At 60.9% G+C, this 26,553-nt stretch overlaps 2 protein-coding genes across 2 annotated transcripts in view; both read right to left on the bottom strand.

Moving 5' to 3' along the window:
- Positions 1–26,553, bottom strand: part of TSPEAR (thrombospondin type laminin G domain and EAR repeats) — a 132,462-nt gene that overhangs the window by 10,036 nt on the left and 95,873 nt on the right. The window contains exons 3-9 of the mRNA XM_069474902.1: positions 21,287–21,525; positions 18,603–18,693; positions 17,308–17,464; positions 16,400–16,531; positions 15,198–15,424; positions 13,350–13,536; positions 12,034–12,263 (exon numbers count right to left, since the gene is read on the bottom strand). Of these exons, the coding sequence (XP_069331003.1) occupies positions 12,034–12,263; positions 13,350–13,536; positions 15,198–15,424; positions 16,400–16,531; positions 17,308–17,464; positions 18,603–18,693; positions 21,287–21,525 (1,263 nt within the window). The remainder of the gene's footprint in view (positions 1–12,033; positions 12,264–13,349; positions 13,537–15,197; positions 15,425–16,399; positions 16,532–17,307; positions 17,465–18,602; positions 18,694–21,286; positions 21,526–26,553) is intronic.
- On the bottom strand, positions 24,001–25,446 carry LOC138386053 (keratin-associated protein 10-1-like). The gene has a single exon (XM_069472235.1). It carries the CDS (start codon positions 25,180–25,182, stop codon positions 24,001–24,003), a length of 1,182 nt encoding a protein of 393 aa, XP_069328336.1. The 5' UTR covers positions 25,183–25,446.

The following is a 26,553-nucleotide window of genomic DNA, read 5'->3' as shown; positions in this document are numbered from 1 at the left end:
TCTGGGCCTTAGGAGAGGCTGTAAATTTCTTTTCTTTGAGACAGAGTCTCGCTCTGTCACCTGGGCTAGAGTGCCGTGGCGTCAGCCTAGCTCACAGCAACCTCAAACTTCCGGGCTCAAACGATCCTCCTGTCTCAGCCTCCCGAGCAGCTGGGACTATAGGCATGCGCCACCACGCCCGGCTAATTTTTTCTATTTTTAGTTGTTTGGCTAATTTCTTTCTATTTTTGGTAGAGACGAGGTCTCGCTCTTGCTCAGGCTGGTCTTGAACTCCTGACCTTGAGCGATCCTCCCGCCTCGGCCTCCCAGAGTGCTAGGATTACAGGCGTGAGCCACCGCGCCCAGCCAGGAGTGGCCATAAATTGAAAGGGAACATCCTAGAAAGGAACCATGAGAGGGAATTCCTAACATCCCATATTAACGCCTCTCAAATGCTTGTCTAACTCTTGAATTGTATACACGGTTACGACTCCAAGGAACCAAAGACAAACAATAGCTGAGAGGCTCAAAGAACTGAGCAGAGGTTCAAATAGCTGCCCAGTGTTGGGGACACAGAGCTGGAGTTTGGGTCACACCAAGGTAGAGGGATTTGGAAAACACTATAGGATGTCCACTGAAACCACAACAGGGCTACACCTAAGATCAAGGACCAGGGCCCACAACTGAGGGTTATTTCATAGAACTGAAAGCAAAACTAAATTAGACACATCACGACAAAATCTAAAACCAAGCTTTCAGAGGGTAAGGTGAGGCACCGATAACTTAAACTTTTTCTAGAACATTACTCAACGCTCCTCAGAGGAAGAGAGCAGGATATATGGGCTCCGCAGTGCATAACCGCAATGTCCAGCGTACAACGGAAAACCACCAACACGGAGCAAAGCAGGCAAATGTGACCCACAGTCAGAGAGAAAGCCGCCAACGGAAGCAGGCTGACAGAGCAGACAGTGGGATTAGCAGAAACTTTACCGTGACCGTGACAACAATCCACAGACGTACACGACGAGTGATGAGATGGGGAGTAGGCAGCTAAGCAAACTCTGAAAAGAACCAAGTGGAAATCCTATAACTGAAAAGTACAATATCTACATTCATAAATTTAGTGCATGGAATTTAGAACTGTTTGGACAATCCAGAAGAAAGGATCAGTTCAAGAGAAATGATCTACACTGCAATACACAAAGAAGAAAAAGCAGATTATAATCACAACGAACAGAGCCCCGGCGACCTGTGGGACAATATCATGCAGCCTACTATACATGTAACTGGCATCACAGAAGGAAGGGAAGAGCAAATGAGGCAGAAAAAACCATTTAAATAAATTATGGCTAAAATTTTTTTCCACATTTGATTAAAAGCTTCAAACCACAGATCCAAGAAGATTCAAGACCCTAAGGAGAATAAATACAAAAGAGTCACACCCAGACACATCACGTTCACATAGCTGAAAATAAAGAGAAAATCTTAGAAGCAGCCAGAGGAAAAGATACACATTTGATATAGAGAAACAAAAATACAAATGACGATTGATTTTTCATCAGAAATAAGGAAGCTCAAAGTCAACAGAAAAACATCTTTAAAGTTACTGAAAGAAAAAAAATGTGAACCTACCATACTATAGCCAGTGAAGATATCCTTTTAAAATGAAGGTAAAATAAAGTCCTTTTCAGATAAAAGTGATAGAATTAATTGCCATCAGAGCTGCTTTATAAGCAGCACTGGGGAGCTACTGCCGCTGAAGAACAATCGCACGGGGTGGGAGCTCGGATCTGCAGCAAAGATCGCAGGACTCTAGATGGTAAGTGCGCAGGCGCAGGGACACCTGGCTGTTCAAAGCGACGATGGTGGCGCCTGTGACCTCAGTAGAGGTGTGATTTCACACACGCACCGGACAGCACGGCGGATGGGTGGAGACAAATGAAATCATACGATTGTGAGGTTACCCCACCTGAAGTAGTGTAACATTAATTCGGAATAGACTTTACTAAGTTAAACACGGACATTGTCACTCCCGGAGCAACACGTGATATTATCCATAATACAGAAAAGAGGAGCTAGAATGGAAGACTGCGCATGTGACAAAGGACTCCCATCCGGAAGGCAGAAAGGACTCCTGCACACCAGCAAGGAAACGGCAACAAACAAACAAAAATCCTTAAAGTGTGGGCACAAAAGACTCGAGCAGGCATTTCACAAATGAAAACACACAGAGCCGATAAGCACATGAAAAGGTCTCAAAATCACGACTCATCAGGGCATTGAAACTTAGAAACCACATGGCCACGTCACTTCACCCCAGGGTCTAAAGTGAAAACCACTGACGAGACCAAAGCCGAGGGAACGCGTGGCGGCTGGACGCTCACACACCGCGGTGCGCAGGACACGCTGCGACCACTTTGACAAACCATTTGGTGATTTATTCAGAAGTTAAACATGCCCCTGTCCCACGCCCCAGAATTCCACTCATAGGTTTTCACCCAAGAGAAATAACAACGTATGTCCACAGAAAGCCGTGTGTGAGAAGGGACTTAACAGCTTTACTCACAATCATCAAAATCTGGAAATAGCTGAGGCGTCCATCAGCAGGAGAAAGAAAAGAAACAAACACATATATTCAAAAACGTATGGCGCATACAGTATGATTCTGTTTGTTAGGGTGTTACGACAGGGAAAACTGTCAGCGGCGGCTGCCTGGTGGGGCCAGGGAGGAGGAGCCGTGGCCTGAACTTTCCGGAGTGAGGACGACATCCAGGGTTTGGTGTTGGCTCCATGGGTATGCACACTTGCTAGGACAACAAAACTGCAGGATCTTAGATCTAAACATCTCACTGTGCACACACAGAAGAGAGTTCTAGAAAAACACGGAGCCCCTTGCCCGGTGGAAAATAAGCCCTTGGGGACAGGGGCTGTTTCTCCTTGTCCTACAGCCTCCGAGCTGGCCGGGCTGTGCCTGGAGTAGGTGCTTGACGTATCCACGCTGGAAGAAGGGACGGACTTGCTTGTTGGAGGCTCTCGGGGCCCCAGTCTGGGGCGGGCAGATCGCGGGACTTCTCAGCCCCGCACCCGTGTGCGCCAGCCCTGTGACAAATCTCCTCGTGTGCAGCTCTGTAAATGCCAACGGTTCACTTCTCTGGGGAACCCCGAGCAACGCAAATGCTGACTTTCAGGCTGCCCGGCTGCTAGGAACGTCGGGTGCGGGCGACCAGGTCTGAGAGCCGTGCTCCACAGCCGCTTCCCAGCAAGAAAATTGCGTGTTTTCGGCACTTTAGGTCAGCGCTGTGGGGCACGGCCCCTGGCTCTGCGGGGAGCCCAGGGCAGGAATCGGCCTCCTCTCCGTGCAAGGGCATCCGCCCGGGGCCACCGTGCCCCCTGCGGGAACAGGGTTAGGTCGTGCCAACTGCCTGTCTCGGGACAACGTTCGGGGCTGGGTTCCACCCAGATCCCCGCCGTGTGGACAGGGACTGAGCCCCGGGGTGCAGGGACGCCTGAAGCCACACGGCAGAGCCCCTTGGGATCCAGCTGCGCCCCGCAGAGGCCAGAGGCAGGCCATGCCTGCACCGTCCCCGGTCGTCCTGGCTGAGGACAGAGCAGGTCACGCTGAGGGGTCGCGGCCGGGATGGGCCAATGTGTCCCTTGCTGGTTTCACCCCATGCCCAGAGACAGCCTCCTGCTCGAGGGCACCTTACCTCACCGACGACGTGGGAAGTGGCTCTGAGAGCCACGTGTGGCAGCAACCACAGGGGATATTTTCTGTTTGCGCAGAGGCCAAGGCCCGGCTCAGACACCCCGGGACTGCTGTGACCTGCCCTTCCGAGGCAGGTCAGTTAAGCTTCTTCCCTTGTAAATTCGAGGCGGGGCTGCCCAAGGGTCCTTGGCCTTCCTGCCTGTCACAGTGCCCAGCTGGCGGCCTGTGGGCGCTCAGAGAATGAGAACAAAGCTCTGGGCCAAACGGAAAGGCGTTTTCTCCACGTCCAGCAGAGGGCGCTGTTGCCTACCTGGGCCGCAGGTGAGGACGCGGCTCTGAGATCATGGAGCAAGGTCCCGGCCGCGGTGGTCCCAGGGAGCGCACACGGGAGGGCTTAAGGCAAACGAATAAGAGCTACCAGGACAAGGACAAGGCGACCAACACACCCGGCGGTCACTGGACCCCGAGCGGGGATCGCTGGATTAGCATATCCCCTCCTCACGCAGCCGACAGGTGTAACTGTCTGTCTGCTGGGGAACAGCACCCAGGGCCACCCCACGTCCTCCAAGGGGCCTGTGGGACCTTCCACACCCTCCCGTGTGGCGGCTGCGCAGAGTGCGATTTGAGACACCGACACGGGTGTGCGTGTTACACACGAGCCAGTTCCCTGACTCAGCAGGAAAGAGGAGCCGTCAAACGGTTCAATCATGGCTCTTCCCACGTGCCGAGGAGCCCCCCAGTAGGCAACACGTGTGTGCACCCCCCTGTACACATGCCTGCACACACAGACACATGCAAACATGAACGTGCACTGTGTATGCACACACATGTATATACATATGTACACGTACGCAACTGTACATACACACATACATTCTCACATACCTGCACACATGTGAATACACATGTCCACACCTGCAAGGACATGCGCACGCACATGCACACCTTCACACTGCACATGTGTACACGTATACACACCCACATACATGCATGTACACAGGCACACACATGCCCCCACCTGCATGACCACACTGCACAGCACGTCCCCCTGAGATGGCCAGGGCTTCCTTCCCGCTGCGAGCTGCTTGTGCCTCAGTTACTCTCTCACCACTCACGGTGCTCACGCAGGCCCGGGGTGGCTCGCAGAGCCTGCAGCTCGCTCTCCAGGGAAAGCCCGGGTGTGCCTGCCCTGTTGCCGGCTTGCGTGGCTCTGGGCCATGAGGGCCGACTGCGTGTGGTGTCCAGCCAGGTGCTGCGCCTTGGTGATGGGTGAGGTGCCCTCCCTGCCCCAAGGGGTCTCAGAGTGGAAGGCCCAGCAGAGGGGGCCATCAGGGGCTGTGTGGAACTTGGGGAGCACAGGAGAAGAGGATGCATGGAGGAGGGGTGAGGCGGGGAGTGCATCCAGGCACAAGGAGCCACAGCACAAACACAGAGGGTCAAGGGAGTAGGGAGAAGGGCAGGTGGGCAGGGCCTGAGGGGCTACAGGAGGCTTCTGAGCAGGGGCACGAGGTGGTCAGATGTACCTGGATGGCTCCGAGACCCACAGGAGCTGGAAGGGGTCAGGAGAGAGGTGAGCAAGTGCCATGTGGGGTGGTGTGTCCCAACCCCAAGGGGGAAGGGGCCAGGTGCCTGGAGACGGGGCTCCAGGGGCCCCTCAGAGGACCTGGTACTTCCCAAGGGCCAGAGGCTCAGGCTGTGTGAGCCAGGGGGATGGGGAGCTCCCCTGGAACAGAGATCCCAGGTCCTGAGTCTCGTGTGGCTTGTAGCGCGCAGAACTCCAGGGCAGGGGGCTGGGCCCACTTTGGGGCTAGCGGGAGGCACTCGTCAGCTGCATTTCGACTGTACCCAAGGTTGCCCTGTCTGCTCTGTGAGGACCGAGAGTTGGCTGCGGGCTGCAGCAGGGTTGGGGGGTGGGGCAGGTCCGGGCTGGCGGGAGTGGGTGGCGCAGGACTGGGGGGCCTGGCGGGTGGCCGGAGCTGGCTGCCAGGCGGCTCACATCCCTCTTCTGTTCCCCGACTTAGCAAATACAGGGTGCCCGTACAATCTGAATTTCAGCTAACAATGAATGGTTTTTCAGTCTGTGTGAATCCATGCGATGCTTGCAACGTACTTTTATAAAACAACTACTCCCTACTTATCTGAAGCTGGCTGGAGGCTGGCAGGGACCCACGTGGGCGACACGAGCTCATGGTCCCAGCTCCTAGCTGGCCAGGTCCATGGCCGGCCGGTCACAGGCTGCAAGGATCCCCCCTCCCCACACCAGGCTGTCAGAAGCCCGTCACAGGGTGGGGAGACCCTTGCTGAGGCCACCAGGGCTGCACCGGCCCAGGCAGCAGGTGTGTGGCCTGAGCCGCTGTCAGGCCACTCCTGGACTCTTGGTGCGCTGGGGACTCATGCAGGAGGGAAAAGCACACGCCCTGCCAAGCCTGCAGCGCAGCCGGGGCGGCAGGCACCTGCTGGGCCGGGCAGGGCCCTCCCTCCGACGGAGTTCCCCTGGAGCCCTGCCCTGCTGCCCTGGCGCGGCGCCCGGCAGGCTCTCGAGCACCCCACTGGGGCAATGGCACTTTAGGGACTTGGCAGCCAGGAGCACCTGGAGCCCCGACAGCTCCCTGGAGGGTGAGTGGGCGCCCGGTAATCGGCGGATTAGCTGCTGGGCAGAGTGGCCCCTGGGTTCCGGCCTGATGGGGCGAGGAAGGAGGCGCCTCTGTGGTCGGGGCCACCTGGGGGAGGCGGGAGGCGGGAGGCGGGAGGCACCAGCAGGGGAAGGCAGGTGGCCCCGAAGGGCCCTGCCTCACCGCGGGCAGTCCCAGGGGCCCAGCGCACCGCCCAGCAGACCCTCCACACCTGGCACCTCGCCAGCTGTCTGAGCCACCGCCAGCTCCGAGTCACAGAGCACAGAGTGGCCTTTACGGGGCCCCTGCCCAGGCTCCGCCCTGTCCCTTCCGGCCCGCAAGGGATGCTCTCACGCCACACCCATGTCACAGCTCTGGAGACTGAGACTCAGAGGCACGTGCGGCCAGGTCTCATGGCAGTGGTGGGCTCCCGCCTGTCTGACCCCCTGGCCGCTGCCTGTCCCCAAGACTGCACCCACCGTAGCTCTGCCTAGGGTCCCTCTACCCCTGCCGCCGTCACGAAAGCAAGTGTGCACACGCATGTATGCATGTGTATTTGTGTGTACGTGTGCATGTGCTGGGGAAGCATGTGGCACTGTGTTGGGGGCACGGCTGTGAGAAGCGGGCCCGGCTCGTGCGGCCGTTACTGTTCTTGTCACCACCCCACAAGCCCTCGGCCACAATTACACAACCGCAGAGATCTGAGAGCTACAAGACTTTCCGAGTTTGCAGCAAACTCACTCAGAAGCAAAATCCATCTTGAAACTGCCATTTCACAACCAGGAACATCCCCACACCCGTCAGGGGGCAGGGACCTGGGCGCCTGGAGGCTGGGTTTCCGGGGGGACAGAGCTCCGTCCTCCCTTGGACCAAGCTGGGGAGGCCCAGTCATTGGAGACTCGGTCTCTCCCCTGGAGGAAGGCTCTAAGATTCCTGGTGGGAGGGCCAGAAGCTTCGGGGGCGAGGGAGAAGAATGGGGGGCTGACACTGCCTCCCCAGGGTGGGCGGCCAGTCCCATTCACACGGGCCCCGGGCTGCCGAGTCCTGGCAAGCCCGCTCGGTCAGTGCTCCTGGGAGCGAGGGAGGCCTGTGTGCACAGCCACGCAGCCGCCCGCCCACCCCACAGCCCTTCCAGAAGGGCCTCTCCACGGCGCACACGCGTGTCAAAGCATCTCGGGTTTGCCTGCTTCAAAGCTCATGCTCGTGAAAGATGTTACAAAACTCAAAGCAAACAGTAAACAAATTAAAACATCCCCAGGCCCTAAGAGGATTTAAACACAATGTGAAAAATGTTGGCAAAACATGAAAGTGGACTTTTGTGGGTTTTGGGGAATTACTGAAAAGGCAGCCGCTGTCGCAGGTTCGGGGGGAGCCCGCTGCTGCACGCAAGGTCCCAGCCGCCGGCCCGGGTCCTGCTGCAGGTCCTCCCAGGACACAGCCGACAGCGGTGCTCTCTGTCCTCCATGTCCTGCTCCGACCAAAATATTCTGGATGTCTCTTTCAGGCGGCATCACCCACCCCGTGGGCCTGCTCCCCTCGGGCTGCACAGACTAGACCTCCCCTTTCTGCCCCTTTGCTGCCGGCCCCCTTCCGAGGACGCCCGAGCGTGACCAGGACCTGAGCCCAGGGCCAGGCGCAGACCGGAGCCGCCTGTCTCCACCAATGTCACCCAGGACAGAAGCCGTGTTTATCCAGCAACTGTGTTCCGCACATGTGTCCTGACCGCCTTCCAGAACACACTAAGAGCAGCAGAGCTCAGCAGCTTGTCCCCATGTCACTTCAGGAGAGCAGTCTGCTGAGGGGCCACAACAGCGGGTACGGGACACCTCCCTGGAAATTCAGGCTCCCCCCCCACCCCCACGGTGCAAGTGCGCGGCAGGCGCTCATGTGGACACAACGACACCCAGGGACAAGCTCGCTCTGCGCTTCCCACCGTGCCCTCGGCCAGGACCCTCCACTTCTGAGCCTCAGTTTTTGCATCTGCGAAATGGGTCTGAGGTGGAATCACCAACCATCTGGGATCGTGTGGCCACAGACCTTCCAGAAACCTCTGAAAGGCTTTTCAAACAGGAAGACCAGAAAGGTGCCATCGGAAATTCCAGGGGTTCCGGAAGGAGGCTGTCGGGGATGGAGAAAGCCCTGCCCCGAGCACAAGGCAGGGCCGGAGCTGCCGGGCCTTGCTCGCTGGGAGCCCCGGCCTGCCTGCACCCAGCCCGCTGGGAGCCGAGGGCGACGGTCCCCACGCGGAGTTCTGCCGGAGGCGCCCTAAGCCCTGGCGGGCTGCCCGAGCCTCTCAGCGCCCCACCACTGGGGCGAAGATGGGCCCCACTTCCACGCCCGCTGAGCGAGGGGCCCCAGATGGACCCCAGCTTCGGCCCTGTTGACCCAGCGAGCCCCCACCAGCGCCACTGTCGTCTGGGCTTTCTTGGGGTCACTGCACAGGGCCAAGGACCAAGGCCCAGGCCGTGAGCACGGTTTCAATGTCAGGATGACATCGTGCCACCCGGACGCCCCGCGGCCGGTGAACAGCTTCCCCTCCCGGGATTAAAGTCACAGCAGCACCCGCTGCCTTCCCGGGGAGCCCGCGACCGAGCTCGCGGCTTCGCCACACGTCCCTAACTGTCCCTTCCGCATCGCGCCGCCCCGCCGCCTTCCCAGAGGACGCTGACACGGCTCTGCACGTAGGGGCGTAAGAACGAGAGAACGCCAGAACGTAAGGACGCAAGAACGTAAAAACGTGAGAACGCGGGAACGCAAGAGCTCCTCCCAGCCCCTCCATCTTCCCGGCGGGCTGCGTCTGCGCCCTGGGCACTTCCGCCCTCGCCCCGCCCGGCCCGCCCCGCCCCCACGCGGGGGCTGCCCCACGCGGGGGCTGCCCCGCGCCCCCGCCCGCCGCCGCCTCACCGGTGCCCGCCGCTCGCCTGGCACGGCTCCTCCTGCCGCCCGCCCCGCACGCCCGCTCTCTGGGACAGACATTGGTTCTCCTCATTCTGGAACTTTCCTGCCGGCATCTTCGGCTGGAGCCGCTACTTCCCTTTCCGGTAGCTCCGGCGGGATTTAGGATGTGGCCCCACGTGAGGGACCGTGCTCTGTCCCGGGTACGTCCCGCTGCCCGCCGCGCCGCACCGTCCCGCAGGTGCTTGGAGGGACCCGTCTTTCAGAACAGACTCCGGCCCTGCAGCTGCTCCCCGGCGACACGTCACCCGCTCCCTGACCTGCCGGCCCGTGCACACCCGGTGTGCCGGGCCCAGGTGCGGGAGCCTCGAGCCAGCAGAGCACACGTTCACGCTGGGGCTCCAGTGACCCCGAGGGCACGCGGTTAACGTAGAGCCCCGCGTCTCCACCTGCCCTGGCGTCAGCCCGACCCCGCGCTCCATACCGCGCGTCCTCAGGTCAAGGCCTGCCTGGGATCTTGGCCTCACACAGGTGTGCCCCGGCCCGGCCCGGCCTCACAGCCTGAGTCTAACTCCAGGTCAACGATTTGGGCGTCAGGTGGGCAGTGCCCCGGAGCCCCTTGGCCAGGTGACCCATGCCGGACACGCCCGCACCTTCTTTCCAATCAGCTGTCTGCCCACGGGCACACTGCTACCAGCCAGGACCCCCGTGTCCTTCCCCAGAGGCTCAGCGTCCACCGGCATTACGGCCAGAGGACGTGCATGGATGGGGACGTAAGGAACTTGAGTGCCGCTCGGGCCTGTGCCTCGCCAGCCAAGCCCTGGGCGATGCCACCTGGGCCCAAATCCCAGCTCCGACGCGAGCAAGCTGCTGACCCTCCCTCATGTGTCCTCACGTGTCACAGAGCCTCGTGGCAGCGGCTGTGAGGGTGAAGCGGAAGGAAGAGCGCAGAGCTCTCGTGGGCACTTTACAGTCGCTGCTCAGCAGACACCGGCTGCTGGCCCTGCCACCTCCCGAGGCCGTTACATATGAAGGACTCTCGCTGCCCCCACGTCACCAACGTCCCCGTGACAGGTGCTCAGGGTCACCCTGCCTCCCCCCGCTCACGGGCATGCTCACCCGCTCCGTACAGCGCTCAAGGGCTCCCCGTGTGTCCTGGCCCAACGCCTCCTCTCCTGGGCACCTGCGCTCACCCGGTGGACAGCAGCCGCCCAGGGCCCGTCTCTCCTGCCCGCCAGCCCATCCTTAAAGCCACGAAAACGCGGCCCTGTGGGCCCCACACTGGAAGCATCACGTTTTCCTTGCATCCTTTGGCCCTGGGCAGTGGCTCCCCGTTCCTTGGTACCTGCTCTTCTGTGTCCTCAAGGTCACCTAATGCTGCGTCCCCACCACTGCCTGCGACCCTAGGGGCAGGTGGTGGTCCCGGGTGCTGCTGTGCCCCCAGCCTCCCGGCGGCCGTGCATGCGTGGGGCCGGAGCAGTTCCGGAAACGCAGGAGAGGAGGGTGATGCCCACCGTGCCTAAGCCGAGCACACTCTGCCAGGACGGAGGGTGCCTCAGGAACCTGCAACGCCAGAACTCCTTCCTCCCTGTGTTTTGCAACTCACCCCCCTGCTACCTGCAGGCCTGCTCTGATGAGATGCACGTGTGGAATGTTCTAGAAAGTCATTCCAGGCACAGAGCCCCACCCACCCCTCCGCAGAGCCTCTCCTCTGAATGCAGGGCTGCTCAGCAGAGCCCTGGCTGCTCTTCCCGTTTTCCTAGAGACTCTGACAGGAGGTTTGGGCATCAGCCTCCATGGCTGCCCCCCAGCACTGTCTCCTCCCCGGGGGTGGCGTCCCTGCCCCTGCATGAGCCTCTCAGGCGCAGTTCACTCAGCAGGAGCGTCCCAGGTGCATCGCCCTGCCCCAGGGCACAGAGGGCCCTGAGGACATTTCTGCCAGCCAACGAGGCCCCAGGTCAGTGACCGCAGAAGGTTCCAGAAGGACACAAGTGAGGACTGAGTCTCGTGTAGGCAGCAACGTGTCTACTTTGAGAGGGTGCTCACTTCCAGCACACAGAGAGGGAACGCTGCCCCGAGTCCCCCCGACAGGCCAGCGGCATGCACGGTGCCCGGGACATGCCCTGCCCACCCTGAGCCCCACCTTCTCACCTCCCACCCCAGGCCCTCACAGGTCCCCCAGGCAAAGGCCTCTGAGCTGTCCCCTCCAGGAACCCAGGCTCTCGCAGAGGCAGCCCTCGCCTGGCCCCCCGGCAGATGTCCTCCTGTCGTGCCCTGCCCAGCACCTCTGCCTCCCCCTCCCAGTCCCTGTCACACTGGCCTGGGGCCACCTGGTTCACTGTCCTGCCCTCAGCAAAGGCCAGGTCAACAGGCTGCCACCTCCACGCAGAGTCTCGCAGGCCCATGGGACTGGGTCCTGAGGGTCCCTCTAGGCCAGAGGGGAGCAAGTGCTGCCCCGGCCCCCACACTGCCCAGGTCAGAGCCACCCAAGCTGGGATCAGACCGCGGAGCTCGTTGGGGGCACCATGAGGCCCAGAGCTGCTGGGTATGGAAAAGTCTATGGCAGGGCAGGGGCAGTGCCAGCGCACCCTGCCCTTGTTCCTGGGCACCTGGGCTGTCCCCGGAGAATACCGGTGGCTGTGGGAGGCAGCTGGGCTCCTCCAGCCTGGAAGATCCACACCTACGCCATCCAGATGGGACCGGAACTTGGTCTCTGGATGGAGAATCCAGAGCCACGCCAGCTGCTGGCTACGCCGCCTGCCTGCACCACCTGTCCCAGCTGGCACTCGCTGCAGACGGGAGACAGTGGGGACAGAGAACGGGGGCTGTGTGCCTCCTTACCGGGAATGACTGGAAGAGCTGGAAGGAGCCCAGCAGCCAGACGTACAGGCGCGAGTGCACCCGGGTGGACGTGCCGTTGAAGGTGTTGGCCACCGCCAGGAACGAGTAGGGCCCCACGGTGAAGAACTCCCAGTCGTAGGCACCGGACGTGGGGATGGTCTGGTTGGTCTCAAAGAGGCGGGTTGCCGGGTTCCACTTGTAGATGACGCTGTCGATGTTGTGGTTGTCACCTGGAACCCAGGGCTGCGTTGGGGAGGGGATACGGACTTCCTCGGCCCCACCATGACCCCAAGGAACCAGAGCCCACCCCACAGCCCTGCCCTGAGTCTCCCCACAGACCAGTGACGTGCACACCGCTAGGGACATGCCCTGCCCACCCTGAGCACCTTCTCACCTCCCATCCCCGCCCCCCATGGGACCCCCAACCCTGGGCCTTCATAGCGCCCTCCCGAGTGAACTCTCAGACTCCCAGCGCCTTCCAGACGGCTCCGCGCCCCCACTGTGGCCTGCTGGTGTGGTGGAGGTGGGACCCCACTGTGTCCCCAGCCACACTGCCACCCTCCCGGGTCCCCTTCTCTCTCACCCTCTCCCCAGGTCAGACCCTCCCACATGCTGTTCCCATGGTGATCCGCGGGGGGCCTGACAGGGGGGTGTACACGCAGGCCAGGGCTGAGCCATGGAGCCTGGGGACGCCTAAGTCAGAGGTGTCCTTGCGGGGGGGCTGCCACCTCAGACCCAGTCTAGCCCCCCGGGCTCCAGAACAGGAAGGGCTGGCTGGTGGCCACTCAGGCAGTGGTCTGACCCAAGAACCAGGCTTTCAGCCCTCCTGGGCCCACACCCCACCCCCCGCTGGCGTGCTGAGCTTGTGTTCAGAACGGCTGAGCCTGTTCTCAGGGAAACAAGGCCACTGACAACTTCTCCAGACCCACGTCCTCTGCTCACCGGCGCCCATCCATGCCAGCACTGCTGTGACTGCCCCGCCGGCTACTCAGATGCCCGACCTCGCGGTGTGAGCCAGACTCCCACACAGGCAGGGGGGACGCCGGCGGGCAGAGTCTGCCAGGACTGGGGCCCAGTTTCCGTGGCGGCTCCCTGCAGGCAGGCCCTGCACAGGACGACCCGCCGCCCTCCCTCCCCAGACAGCTGATGGGGGGTCCCGCGCCAGTGCGCTGCCCCTTGCACACAGCTGCCCACTGAGCCCCAGGGAGCGGGCTGGGTGTGACTCGTTATTTTTAAAGAGACGGAAATTCACCCTGCACGAAGGCTACTCCACCCTGGAATGGTTCCTTCCGGGTCGAAGGCCGCACCTGCCCTACCTTCCCGGTGGTTGGCCACCGCCAGGAAGTGCTCCCCGTGCACCTCGAAGGCCTCCCAGTCCCGGGCACTGTGGGTGGCGATCTTCTGGTAGGGCGCGAACTTCAGCTTTCGGTGGCTCCACTTGTAAATGACAGAGAACTCCTGACCCTTCTCATTTGGCTCAAAGTTAGCCACAGCCAGGAAGATCTGAAAGAGAGTGACCAGGGCAACTCGCTCTGGGGTCGGGGCCGGGGGCCGGCGTGTGATTATGAACGTCCGTGTGTCCCTGCAAGTCCACGCTCCGACTCGGTGGCGCAGGGACCCGGCCAAGCCCACCCTCTGGCACTGACCGCCGGTGGCGGCTGATGGTGACCAGATCTGGCCGTGAAGTCCTTTAAAAACATCCGTATACATTGGCCCATTATTTCCACTTCTGTCACTATCTAAAGGCACAAAACGATACAAAATAAAAAACTCCCAAACTCAGGAAAAGCTTTATGCACAAAAATGTTCTCACAGTGTGATGATTAGGAAAAAATCCCTGATGACCTGCTCTCCTCGTCGTGCCAAGGCAGGCCAAGGTGCCAGACGTGGGAACTACGTAACCGTGCGCCCATGTGACGTGCCAGGGCTCACTGTGGCAGTTGTGTGATTACAGCAGGACAGCGCGGTGTCTAGTTCCTGCACAATGTGCACAGGCAAGCGTGCCACATGGAGCCATGTATTTGCTTAGGCCATGAGACAAATATTTTCCTGCTTGTTTTTCTGAATTTTCCAATTTTTCTTTGCTATAAAGTTAGCATTTCTTATAATGAAAAAATAAAAACTGGCCAGGCACGGTGGCTCATGCCTATAATCTCAACACTTTGGGAGGCCAAAGTAGGAGGATTACTTGAGCCTAGGAGTTCAAGACCAGCCTGGACAACATAGCAAGACCTCATCTCAACAAAAGCATAATAAAAATATCAGCCAGGCGTGGTGGCGCGGACCTGTACTCCCAGCTACTCGGGAGGCTGAGGCAGGAGGATCCCTCAAGCCCAGGAGTTTGAGGTTGCAGTGAGCTAGGATGATGCCACTGCACTCTAGCCAGGGCAACAGAGCAAGACCGTATCTTCAAAAAAATAAAAAATAAAAACTTTAAGATGTCAACAATCCCCCCCAACAAAAAGAAGTTGTTTATTCCCCACAGTGGATGTGGACGCAGCAGGGGCTGTGGTGGGCTGTGAGCGGCAGGAGCCCGGGGGTCCTGTCTAGCGTCCAGTGAGAGCCTAGCCGTGCTCTGCACACCTTGGAGGAGGGAATATTTGGGAGATGTTCGCGAGGCGTCTCTAGGCCTCTGCTGTCCGGAGTCCAGGCTGCAGAGAAAATCTCCTTCCCAGGGCAACGCCGACACCTCTCAGACCCAGCCCCGCCGCCCCGTGCTCGGCCCCGCCCGACTGGAAGGGGCTTCCTGCTCGGCCCCGCCCTGGCCGGCCGTCTGGACATGGTGTGTCCTGAGATTTTGTGAAATGAACAAAGGTAGGATCTAGCATGTAGATCTGTTTTCATTCTGAAATGATTCTGCATTGTTGATTGGCTCAAGTAACAGTGGCCCGCAGGTTTTAAATTCGCTAGGGATGGGTCTGCACAGAACTGGTCCACAGCTTGGAAATGACCCGGTCTTCTACTGGGTGGGGCCTGCAGACTTTCTCAGCGTTGCACTCTGGGCGTAGAGTTGCAGCTGACGCATGAGACTCTGAGAGCCTTTTACAGCCCGAACACGGGCTTGGAGCCACGAGAAACATTCGACCTACAGGAGGAGCCCGACCGTTGGACTCCGGGTTTCCCCAAGGGAGAAAGGATGGGGAAGTCCCGGAACGCAGACTTGCCTTTCTCCCGATGGTGAAGTGTCGCCAGGACTGTGCCTGGTGCGTGCGGAGGCTCTGGAACGAGGCAAACTTGCCGTCTGTCCACTTGTAGATGGCGGACGTGGCCTTCCGATTGGCCGTGGCGGCGAAGAGCCCCACCCCGGGGATGCGGAACACCTCGATGCCCAGGGTCTCCGAGCTGGTGAACAGGTCCTGGTGCTGCTGCACGTAGTCCAGTCTCTCTCTGGCTGTGACAGACACAGTGCGACTCATTCCCACGGCCAGGAGCAGAAGCCCGACCATCGATGGCCGGGAGCGAGACCCCCGGGGCCCTGGGCTGCGACCCCCGGAGCCTCAGCCTCGGGCGTGGGTTTTCATGACGGTAGTTTGCCGGGAGCCTCCTTTTGCCCTCCCAGAACAGTCTGTCGGGGGAGCCGCCCGTGTCTGCGGGGGCTTCATGCTCTGCACAGCCCCCATGACACTAACAGCGTGGAAGTCAGACATCCCATCCTCGCGACAGCGTCCCCAAGGCCCACTGCTCTGCGACAAGCGCGCCCTGACAAAGCGAAACAGAGCAGAGCCAATGGCTTGCGGGTGCTCAACTGGACCCATCCCATCCTGTCCCCTGCGGACGCCAGGCTGGAGCGTCCCCCGCAACCTGTGCCCACCTTCCCGCACGTGGGAATGGACCGTGGAAAGGACGTGCTGGAAAACATGACACTCCCAGATTCTCGTGTCCCGTCCCTGCTCTCGGGCGGGGAGGTGGGGCGCAGGAAGGTCACGGGAGGCCCCGCTCACCTGCCGCGCCCACGACCCCTCCCTGTGGGTGGGACGAGGTCCTGAGAGATTTCCACCCTGCCGCGTGTCCTGACCAGGAGGCTTTGCCTTTCCAAATCGCACAAGCTCATGGCTGCTTAGGGGTCACTTCCTGTCCTGAGTAACACCGGCTCTCAGGACAGGCCATGGCGGAAGACACTCGGGTCCAGGGAGGACAGTGTCCTGCTGCCTCCGTCCTGCCTGCCGCTTGCTCCCAGGTGTCACGACCCACGGTCCCTCTCACTCTCAGAAGTGCCCCCACCTGGACGACCAAGCATGTGGTCATCTAGAGGTGGCTGTGGCCGTTTGACCTTTCATAACCCCCTCCCCTAGGCGTGACGTGACAGCGCTGCCCGTGTTCGGCATCATGGAGCACCAGTGTCCCAAGACCCCAGGCCCCGCCTCACCTGCTAACACGGAGACCCACTCGTTGCCGACACACAGATACAGCCCCTTCCTGCTGGCGTCAAACCAGAACTGGGCATCTTCCACCTTGGTACATGGCGGCCGGGTCCCCAGCGTCACTTTCAGGTCAGTTTCTGAGGGGAGACGGGGAAAGTGAGTGTCTGGGGTCGGTGCCCGGGGGAAGATGGCACAGCCCCGCCTGTGCCCCTGCATGCCAGCCCCAAGGGACCCTGCAGACGTCTGGGCACAGGGGACCGCCCTCTCACACTGACTGCGCGTGACGTAGTGAGGGCCGGTGTGCTTGAGGTGGGGGCTCCCCTCATTGTTCCCACACATGGCGAGGCTCAGGGGGCTCTGCTGTCCCCCCACCTCACCTTCCTTCAGGGCGGCCGCAGAGCAGTGGGGGTGCGGAGAGTGGGGACAGATGCCCCGCGGCAGGGGTGTGGTTTAAACAAACAGCCTGGACTCCACACTGAGAGGAAGCAAACCTCTGGCTGGCGGGTCGTGCAAAACAGAAGTGTGCGTCCAGGGCCGGCCGCCTGGGCGGCTGACATGTGCATGACTGCGGTGGGGGCAGCCGCCAGCTGCCCTGGGAGGCAACACCGGGCAGTGGTGGACATCAGAGAAGGCTCGGGGGAAGGGAGGTGTCCCAAAGCTGCCGGGGCCCAGCACGGGGCTGGATGGTGGCCGTGGGAGTGCTCCGAGGGAAGGGTGGACGGGGCTGGCCTGTCCGATGGCGCTGCCTGCCTCCCGGGTTGGGCCCCGAGTGTCCTCTGTCGTTGTGCAGCCTCGAGAGGAGCGACTACACAGTGCAGGGGACAGGAGGAGAGGGAGCCTTGTTTGTCGCCCAGCAAGAGGCCGAGGCGCCCTCGTCTGCCCTCCGTGTGGGGCAGTGGCCTCGCCTACTAACCATAGGGGTACGGCAGCACCTCGTTATCTTCCGGCTTCCCCGGGAGGAGCTGCAGAACCCGTGGGATGGACAGCACAGCCAGCTGGGCGTTCCTGCTGGGACACAGCCTTGGGGTGGCGTCTGAGCCTGGCAGCAGGACCAGCTGCCTCACCAGGCCCTGCAGAGAGAGGGACAGCTCCTCAGACCGGCTGCAGGAGGGCGTGGGAGGGAGGGGAGGATGAGTCGAACCTCTGCCGAGCCAGGAGAGCAGTGTCTACATGCTGGGTACGGGGGGCCCTGGGCACGATGGTGGAGAACCCTACACTTTCTGCGGTAATTCAACCACAGAAGGGAGTTTCCTGTGGGCTGACTTAAAGTGACTGGCTACACTGCTCATCCACCCACCTCTCCCTCCATCCACCCGCCCATCTGTCCATCAACCATCTATCCGTCTGTCCATCAGCTATCTATCCAACAATCCATCCATCTGTCCATCAACCATCCATCCATCTGCCCACCTGTCCATCCATCCATCCATCTGTCCGTCAGTCCATCTACCTGCCCATCTGTGCATCCATCTGTCCATCAACCATCCATCCATCTGCCCACCTGTCCATCCATCCATCCATCTGTCCGTCAGTCCATCTACCTGCCCATCTGTGCATCCATCTGTCCATCAACCATCCATCTATATGTCCGTCCATCCATTCATCCATCTGTCCATCCATCCATCCATCTGTCCATCAACCATCCATCCATCTGCCCACCTGTCCATCCATCCATCCATCTGTCCATCAACCATCCATCTATATGTCCGTCCATCCATTCATCCATCTGTCCATCAACCATCCATCCATCTATCTGCCACCATCTGTCCAAGCATGCCATCAGTAAATACTCACAGGGCACCTACTGTGTGTCAGGCATGGTTCCAGCCACTATGGACACAGCAGCACCCTCATGGAATGAGGTCCCCCCACACTCGAGTGGGGAGACAGGCGTGGGCAGACACGGGGCTGGTCTGAGGGTGGTCAGTGCTACTGAGAAGTCAATACAGGGGAAGGGGCCCCAGGGCTGGTGCAGCAGCGTCTTGGAGTGGTGGGGCAGGCCTCAAAGTAGAGGACACTTGGGCAGGGCCCGAGGGTGTCAGGGAAGAGGCTGCCAGGAACAGGAAACAGCAAGTGCAAAGGCCCAGTGGCAGAGACCCCATAGCCCTCGTGCCCATCATTCCCAGTTAGCGCCCGTGAGACTCTGTTACACTAGAGCATCAAGATGACGGGCTAGGGGACAGCCGTGCCCTGCCAGCGCTGACTCACCGTGAACAGGCCTTTGCTTCTCCTCCGGCTGCCAACAAAGAACCGAGCTCCTCCCACTGACAGGGTGGCCGGGAAGGGCACGTCAGCCGTTCTGAAACATGGGGGGACAGTTTTAGGGCTACAGGAGAGAAGGCCGTACCCTGTTTACCTATGAAAGGCAAGGGGGTGAGCCCCTCGTGGGACGTGCGTGGAGTCCTGGGGCTGCTGTGACAAAGCACCACACAGGGGACATTTGAATAGCAAAAATTTATCCTCTCACACTGTCGGAGGCCAGGACTCAGAGCAAGGAGTGGCAGGGCCACACGTCCGCTGACGGCTCTACAGGAGGGTTCTGCAGCTTCTGGTGGCTTCAGGTGTTCCTTGTAGCTGCGTCACTACAGTCTCTGCCTCTGTGTGCTCGGCCTGCTCCCTGTGTCTCCTTACGGGGACGCTAGTCGTACTGGAACAGAGCACACCTTGCTCCAGCGTGACCTTATCTTGACTTGATTATTTCTGCAGAGACCCAAGTGAGGTGGCACCCACAGGAACTCGGGGGCCGGCAGTGGGGGAGCACTTCACCCCGGGACAAGGGTCCTCTGCAAACGCGTGTGGTGAGATGCTGGTGGTTCTCCTGCGTCCCAGGGCTCAGGTCCTCCAGGCCCCCCATGGAGCTCGGGCCCGTCACCCGGCCTGGGGATGTGGACAGATGGCTTCGGGGCAGGAGGTCACTGGTGTCCCAAGAGGAGGAGTCTGGAGGTGGGGCAGGGTGGGCCCCCGAGGGAGGGGTTGGGGTGGCTGGACCCCCTGGGCAGAAAAGCAAGGGTGCCCTCAGGGCTCGTCTCTTGGCCACAATGCCACTGTCCTCTTGTAAAGCACCTGCTCCTTCTAGAGCTTTCCACCTGGCTGCAGCTGGCCATGGAGGTCAGCTCCTGCCCCGCTGTCCCAGAAGGCCTGTCCTTTGCACACAGCTCGGCCTCTGGTAGGCTCCAGGCTTCTGGCCCCCTGAGCCCTGGCCCACACCCTCTGTGGCAGCCTGCAGGGCCCCTGAAACCCACGTGCCTAAATCCTTCCTTGGCGACAATCAGCCCCGGCCCCCGGCTGCTGCCTCCCTCGGCCTGGCCTCCTGCACCCCCTCCACGCCACAGAGCTGTGGCGGCTGACCCTCCCTTTCTCCAGGGAGCCTCGGTGGTGCCAGGGCTGAGTCTGACTGGCCAGCCAAGGGCAGAGTGAGCCTGGGGACGTAGGCACGGCTGTCCCTGCAGGGCGGGGAGCACAGAGCTGCCACCAGCCAGGCCTCAGCCTGTGGGTCCACAGCCCTGCCCCTGTCCCGCTCCTCCTGGAGAACCAAGTGCCACAGTTCAATCCTCCCGGAAAGCCTCACTCCCCTCTGTCTTCTCCAGGAAGTCACTCTTGAAACCATTTGGGGACACTCCTAATCGTCATGCTCTGGGTCCTAAATGTTCCCTTTCTCCTGACGGGCCAGGCCAAGGTTTGTGTGGGCCACAGGTGCTGCCGGTCGTCTGTCCTCGGTGCTCGGGTCAACCCAGAAGCCAGCGATGTTGGCGTCCGGCCGACCCACCTTCCTGGTTCTGGTGGGGGCTCTTGCAGGCTCAGGTTCCTTGTGGGCAGCACAGCGTCCCCCTGCGAGGCCCCCGCGGCCCAAGGGCAGCCAGTGCAGCAGGGCCCACGGCCTCGGCCCGCGTAAGCGCCCTGAGTTCTCTGGGCTGTGCTGGCAGGGGCTGTGATGGGGGTGTTTAACGGTATCAAGGTTAAGGTTCTTTCTATCATGAAATAGGTGTCATAACAACAGAGAAGGATTCTGACTTTGAGAAGTAGGATTTGGGATAATAATAGATTTAATATGAACTGAATCATTTGTGATTGCAAAGAATGAATCTCCAGCCCCACTGGGCAATAGGAGGTGGTACGGCGTGGTGACCGCCAGCTGGCAGGGTGGTGGCCCGGATTCTGCGGTCCAGCAGACCTGCCGTCGGGCTGCAGACATCAGGCGCGGCAAGGACAGGAGTGAGCCAGGCCCCTGGTTGTGTCCACCGAGAGAATAAGGATTAATTTGTACACTTCTTTGGGTTTTTGTGAATGTTTACCCATTTTTCTTCTCGTCTCGTGTCAGCTCGGTCCCCACACCCCCAATTCTTTACGATTCTGGGTCCCGTGGTGGCTCCGGTGAAGCGGAGGGCACCAAGCAGTGTGGCACCGGCCAGGTCCTGGTCTCCCGCTGCTTCTAGCAGTCAGCAGCCTGCTTGGCATCGTCACCCTTGCGGGGCTCTAAGCCGCTGATGCTCAGAGTGTGGCAGGTAGTCTTAGGTGTGCAGGAAAATCACAGTCTCAAGCATGGCACGTGCGTGGCATGTGTGTGACCCACAAGGGCAGGAGGATCTCTTAGCCACTGGCCCGGATGGCCTTGCAGCCCGGACCCCAGGTGGCACTGTTCTCTCTGGGTTCTGCCCCCCGTCCAGTCCAGCCCACACCACCTGACTTGCCCCGCCTGCACCAGGCCCCTGAGCCTCGCCCCAGCCCACGGTGACCCTTGGAGGACAGCGGAGGCGTCTGACCCTGCCGTGGCCAGCCCGAGCCAGACCCGCGCGGTGACCTGCGCAGTCACAGCCCACCCCCTGAGCCGCGGCCACGCGAGGCGGGCAGCCTGGTTGCAGCACCCAGCCCTCCCTCCCGGCCCAGGTACGTACAGGTGCAGCGGGACGCCGCAATCCACGCTGAGCGAGAAGGACGCTCCGGACACGGCGAGGACCAGTGTGTGCCACCGGCCATCCGTGGGGGTCGCGCTACGGAACGACACGCGCGTCTGCCAGGCGCCCGCCGCGTCCTCGCGGAGGAACAGCAGGTGCAGCTGCGTGGGCGAGTAGCGCAGGCCGAGCAGCAGCGCGTCGCTCTCCTCTGCCACCAGCGTCAGCAGGTACTCGTTCTTCTGCGGGGCAGACAGCAAGGCTCAGGGGCGACAGGGCGGGGCCGATAGGTGGGCGGGGCTGATGAGGGGGCGGGGCTAACAGAGAGGGGCGCGGCTGCCCGCGGGGTCGGGGCCAACAGAGGGGGTGGTGAGGGTGGGGCAGGTGACGGGCAGGGCTGCCTTGAAGGGGTGGGGCTAACAGGGGCGGGGCTAACAGAGGGGCGGGACCAATAGAGGGGTGGTGAGTTGAGGGGCGGGGCTAACAGGGGGTTAAGGAGGGCTAGTTATGGGGTGGGGCTGATGTGAGGGGCGGGGTTAACAGAAGGGAAGGGCTGATGTGAAGGGGCAGGGTTAACAGAGGAGGGCTGGGCAGGTGAGGGGAGGGGCCAGATGTGGGCGGGGCCGTCTGTGGGCGGGGCTGGAGAGCAGGGGCGGGGCGGGGCGGGGCGGGGCGGCGGGAAGCCCAGGTCCGGTGACACCGCCAGCAGCGGGCGAGCCAGCAGGGAACAGAAGGTCAGGTGTTGGCCAGGGTGCGGAGAAGCCGGGTGGGAATGTCAATCGTGTGGCCGCCCTGCAAACCAGTGCGGCAGGTCCTCAAAAAATGAAACACACAGTTAACAAGCGATGGGAACTCCGCCCTAGGTGTGCTCTGGAAGGGACGCAGCGGTGTTGCGGGTCCCCACCCCGGCCCAGCGGGCGTCACGCAGGGAGGGGGCGGGTCTCCCTGCTGCGCCGCGGGGAGGAGGCAGACACAGCAGGCCACGTCCTTCTCGATCCCCTTGCGCGAGGGCCCTGGAGGGTCAGCGGCATGGCAACGGCGTGTGACAGAGACAGTGTGACGGCGACAGCTGGGCGGGGCGGGGACTCAGCGTCTGTGCGGAGAGGGCCCGGTTTGAGAAGGGGGTGAAGTGGAGGCGCACAGCACTGACCGCACAGCACGGTAGACGTGCTTGGTGCCCCGGGCCGCGCACCTGCACATGGTGCAGATGGTAAATTCTATGCAATGTCCATTTTGCCATAATTTTAAAAACCAAAAATAAATACAAACACATTGTCCACTGAGACCTGAAAATCCTGTGCCTACCTTTCCAACTCAAGTTATGTGGAAAAAATGTACACTTGATTATACTTATTTGCAATTTAGAGTCCACTGTTTCCTAGCCTAACCCAGGCAAGGTTAAAGAATTGAAAGGCACCAAGCCTGAAAGGTTCAGCGAATATGAAATAGTCACATAGCACAGACAGTCACGTGCCACAATGCTTGGGGTCAGTGCCGCACTGCCTGCTTGATGGTGGGCCATGGGGCCCTAATACCACGTCTCCTGTGCCTTTGCTGTGTGTAGAGACACAAATACGTGCACGTGTCACAGTGGGCCCTGGCGTTCAGCACAGTCACATGCTGCACGGGTGTGTAACCGAGGAGCGACAGGCCGCACCACACAGCCCGGGTGTGTAGCAGGCTGTGCCGTCGAGGTGTGTGTTGGTGCACCGGTGACGTTTGCCTGATGTTGCATTCCTCAGGACGTACCCCTGCTGCTCAGTGACAAACGGGGTGTGTGTATGTGTGTGTGTGTGTGTGTGTATGGAAGTCTTTGCCCACATAAAACTGCAGGCCAAATTCTTTACAACCATTTTTCTAAAGAAGTCAAAGCCTCCTATGGTTTGCACATTTATTTTAATGTCAAGTTCAGCAAAATCCACTTGTCCCAATTTGGGTCACATGCCCCTGGCTGTTCTGGGAGCAGAGGTAACGACCCAGCCCTTTGGTTTCCATGGTGGGAGGCAGCTACCTGAATTTACCTTCCACAGCAGGGACACTCCCACCTGGGCACTTTCAGAAAGTGGGTGTGACACCTGGATGCCAATACAAAGTGAAGACACATTCCTTCCCCTGTCGGCCAGAGACTGGGGGGAACCCAGCCCTGGAGGGCAGGGACTCAGCAGGGAAGGAGCTGAGCTGGCAGCTGGCAGGCTCGCGGAGAAGGCGTCTGCACCCGCCCCCACGTCCACATCCAGGGCTGCGCCTCCCTGGGTGAGGCAGGGAGTCCCCTCTGACCCCACAGGAGAGAGGACACTGCCCTGTGGTTTCTGGGTTGAGTCACTGGTTCCTAGAAACGTCCCTGGCAGGAGGCGGCCACTGTCTGCTCACGTCCCTGCCCCCACCCCCACAAGCATCACGGGAGAAGAGAATCAGGGTCACAGCGAGTTTATTGGCAGCCGAGAGGTGCTGACAGGGTCAAGTTGAGACCACGTGACCCTCAGCAGAGACACTGGGAGGGAGGACGGGGCCAGAGGGCAGGTGGGGCAGCCTGCGGGCCGCAGGAGGGGAGGTCAGGGCAGCACAGGGGGGACGTGGGGACGTGGGGACGTGGGGATGTGGGGACGTGGGGGCCCCGCCCCAGGTGGGGGCAGCTGCCTAACCTGGGCCAGGACCAGACAGAAGGGGCTGTGAGAGGCACAGGGTGGACTGAGCCCACTGGCCCAGGGACGTGCCCCTCAGCAGCTGGACCCCTGGCGCAAGGAGAGGCCACAGCAGGCCGGGCGGGGGCAGGCTGGGCGGCAGAGGAGGGACACAGAGGAGGCCGGGCGGGGGCAGGCAGGGCGGCAGAGGAGGGACACAGAGGAGGCCGGGCGGGGGCAGGCAGGGCGGCAGAGGAGGGACACGCAGGAGGCCGGGCGGCAGCAGCTGGGCTGGCAGGAGGAGGCGGGGGCACAGCAGGCAGGTCTGCACACGGGACGGCAGAGGAGGGACACGCAGGAGGATGGTCTGCAGCAGGACGGCTGGCAGGGGGAGGGGGTGCAGCAAGCTGGTTGGCAGCTAGACTGCTGGCAGCATGAAGAGGAGGCCTCAGAGCACACGGGCTCACAGCACACGGGCTCACAGCACACAGGCTTGCAGCACACAGGCACACAGCAGGACTGCTGGCAGGGGGAGGGGGTGCAGCAAGTCGGCTGGCAGCTAGACTGCTGGCAGCATGAAGAGGAGGCCTCAGAGCACACGGGCACACAGCACACAGGCTTGCAGCACACGGGCTCACAGCACACAGGCTTGCAGCACACAGGCACACAGCAGGACTGCTGGCAGGGGGAGGGGGTGCAGCAAGCCGGCTGGCAGCTAGACTGCTGGCAGCATGAAGAGGAGGCCTCAGAGCACACGGGCACACAGCATACGGGCTTGCAGCACACGGGCTCACAGCAGGACTGCTGGCAGGGGGAGGGGGTGCAGCACACGGGCACGCAGCAGGACTGCTGGCACGGGGAGGAGGTGCAGCAAGCCGGCTGGCAGCTAGACTGCTGGCAGCATGAAGAGGAGGCCTCAGAGCACACGGGCACACAGCACACGGGCTTGCAGCACATGGGCACACAGCAGGACTGCTGGCAGGGGGAGGGGGTGCAGCAAGCCGGCTGGCAGCTAGACTGCTGGCAGGGGGAGGGCGTGCAGGTGCTGGTGCAGACTGGTCGGCAGGGGCTGGACACGCAGCTCACTGGGCTGCACACCAGGGTCAGGCAGGGGGCCGGGGCGCAGCAGCTGGGGGCGTAGCAGGGGGGCTCGCAGCAGCTCTCTGGGCAGTCGTCCCCCTGCCAGGAGTCGGGGCAGGAGTCGCAGGAACCGGGCAGGCAGACCCGGCTGCCGTAGCTCAGGTCGCTGGAGCAGACGGACACGGCGGACGCGGCCATGCTGGGGCTGAGCTGGGCAGGTGATCTGGGAGGTGCGTGTGGGAGAGTGAGGAGTGAGGTCCTCCAGGCAGTCGGGCTTTTATATCTGGCCAGGGTGCATGTTGTTGTGGCTGGAGGCTCAGCGAGACTTCCCTTTCCTTGTTGGTGTTTTGAGCTGGGTCCTGGAAGCCCTTGTTAATCCTAGTTTATTTACACAGAAGGGTTTGCTCCGCCTGTGGAATGTGTGGCTGTGGCTGAGGGCGGGCTGGCGCCCTGATCTGCGTCTGGTCCTCTAGGCAGACAGTGCAGGAGACACACGTGATGCCGGAGCCCCTGCCGGTGGCCTCTGTCCAGACGCTGTCGTCCTGCTGCCGCGGGGGCCTGATCCCTGAGTGCGTAGGTGACAGCGACGTGGAGCTGAGGGCCCCGCGGTGCGTGCGCTCAGCGTGGAGCAGCCGGGGACGCGCCCACCAACAGGAAGCGCAGAGCAGGGCACAGACCCTCGGAAGAGAGGCAGAGAAGTGCCACACAGCGCAGAATGGCGAGATGGAAAATGTGAACGAAAACTCAGGAAAGACATGATTCTTCCAGAAGATTCAACGTTCATCAAGTAGGATTTCCAGAAAGAGAGCAGCAAATGGGAGAAACAGGACGAAATGTCCCAGCGCTGAAGGCAAACATGGGTGTCCAGACCTGAAATTTTGACCAAACAGGAGCCAAACTGAATGCCGAATGGTACAGGTCTAGACGGGCTGGAGAAACTTCTCACACCACACAAAGGAAAACTCTAAAAGCTTCCAGAGAGAACGGCATCCCAGCTCAACTTAGGAAATCCGGATGCCCGAACACAATTGAACCAAACCTTCAAAGTCCGAGGAAAAATGACTTAGAGGCCAGACTGCGTCGCACCTCTGTCTGGTGCGAGGGGTGAGAGCATTTCGGATGAGGTGACGGGGAGCGCGTCCGCAGAGCTCACCGTCCGCCAAGCAGAAGGCAGAGTCACAGGGAAGTAGGATACAAAAATGAGCAAAACCGCCGGCGAACATCAGTTAAGGTTCTTAACTTCTTCAGGGAGGGGAAGCCCACCTGCTCGCCCTGACCGCGCACAGCCAGGGCACTGTTAATACCAGCAATCGGCCTCCCTCCCGCCCCCGCCTCCTCCCCTAACCCACTTTGCGGTGTGCGGTGCTGGGAGCTCTGACACACGCAACAGTCCCATCCCCACCCCCACAGTCCCATGCAGAGGACTCCAGCACCCTCGAAAGCTCCACATTGCTGGCTCACTGTGGCCACCCTCCCTCATTCAAGTCCTTCTAGAAGGTCCTATCACTTGTACGTTGGGTACGGAGAGTACGGAATAGAATCCGGCAGCACGTGGCCTTTCGCGCAGCA

Source organism: Eulemur rufifrons, chromosome 7 (genome assembly GCF_041146395.1).
Source record: "Eulemur rufifrons isolate Redbay chromosome 7, OSU_ERuf_1, whole genome shotgun sequence".
Lineage (NCBI taxonomy): Eukaryota > Metazoa > Chordata > Mammalia > Primates > Lemuridae > Eulemur > Eulemur rufifrons.
This window is presented reverse-complemented; position numbering and strand designations above follow the sequence as displayed.

Excerpts from the sequence above, each read along its gene's own strand:
- LOC138386053 (XM_069472235.1), bottom strand. The coding sequence starts at position 25,182 with ATGGCCGCGTCCGCCGTGTCCGTCTGCTCCAGCGACCTGAGCTACGGC.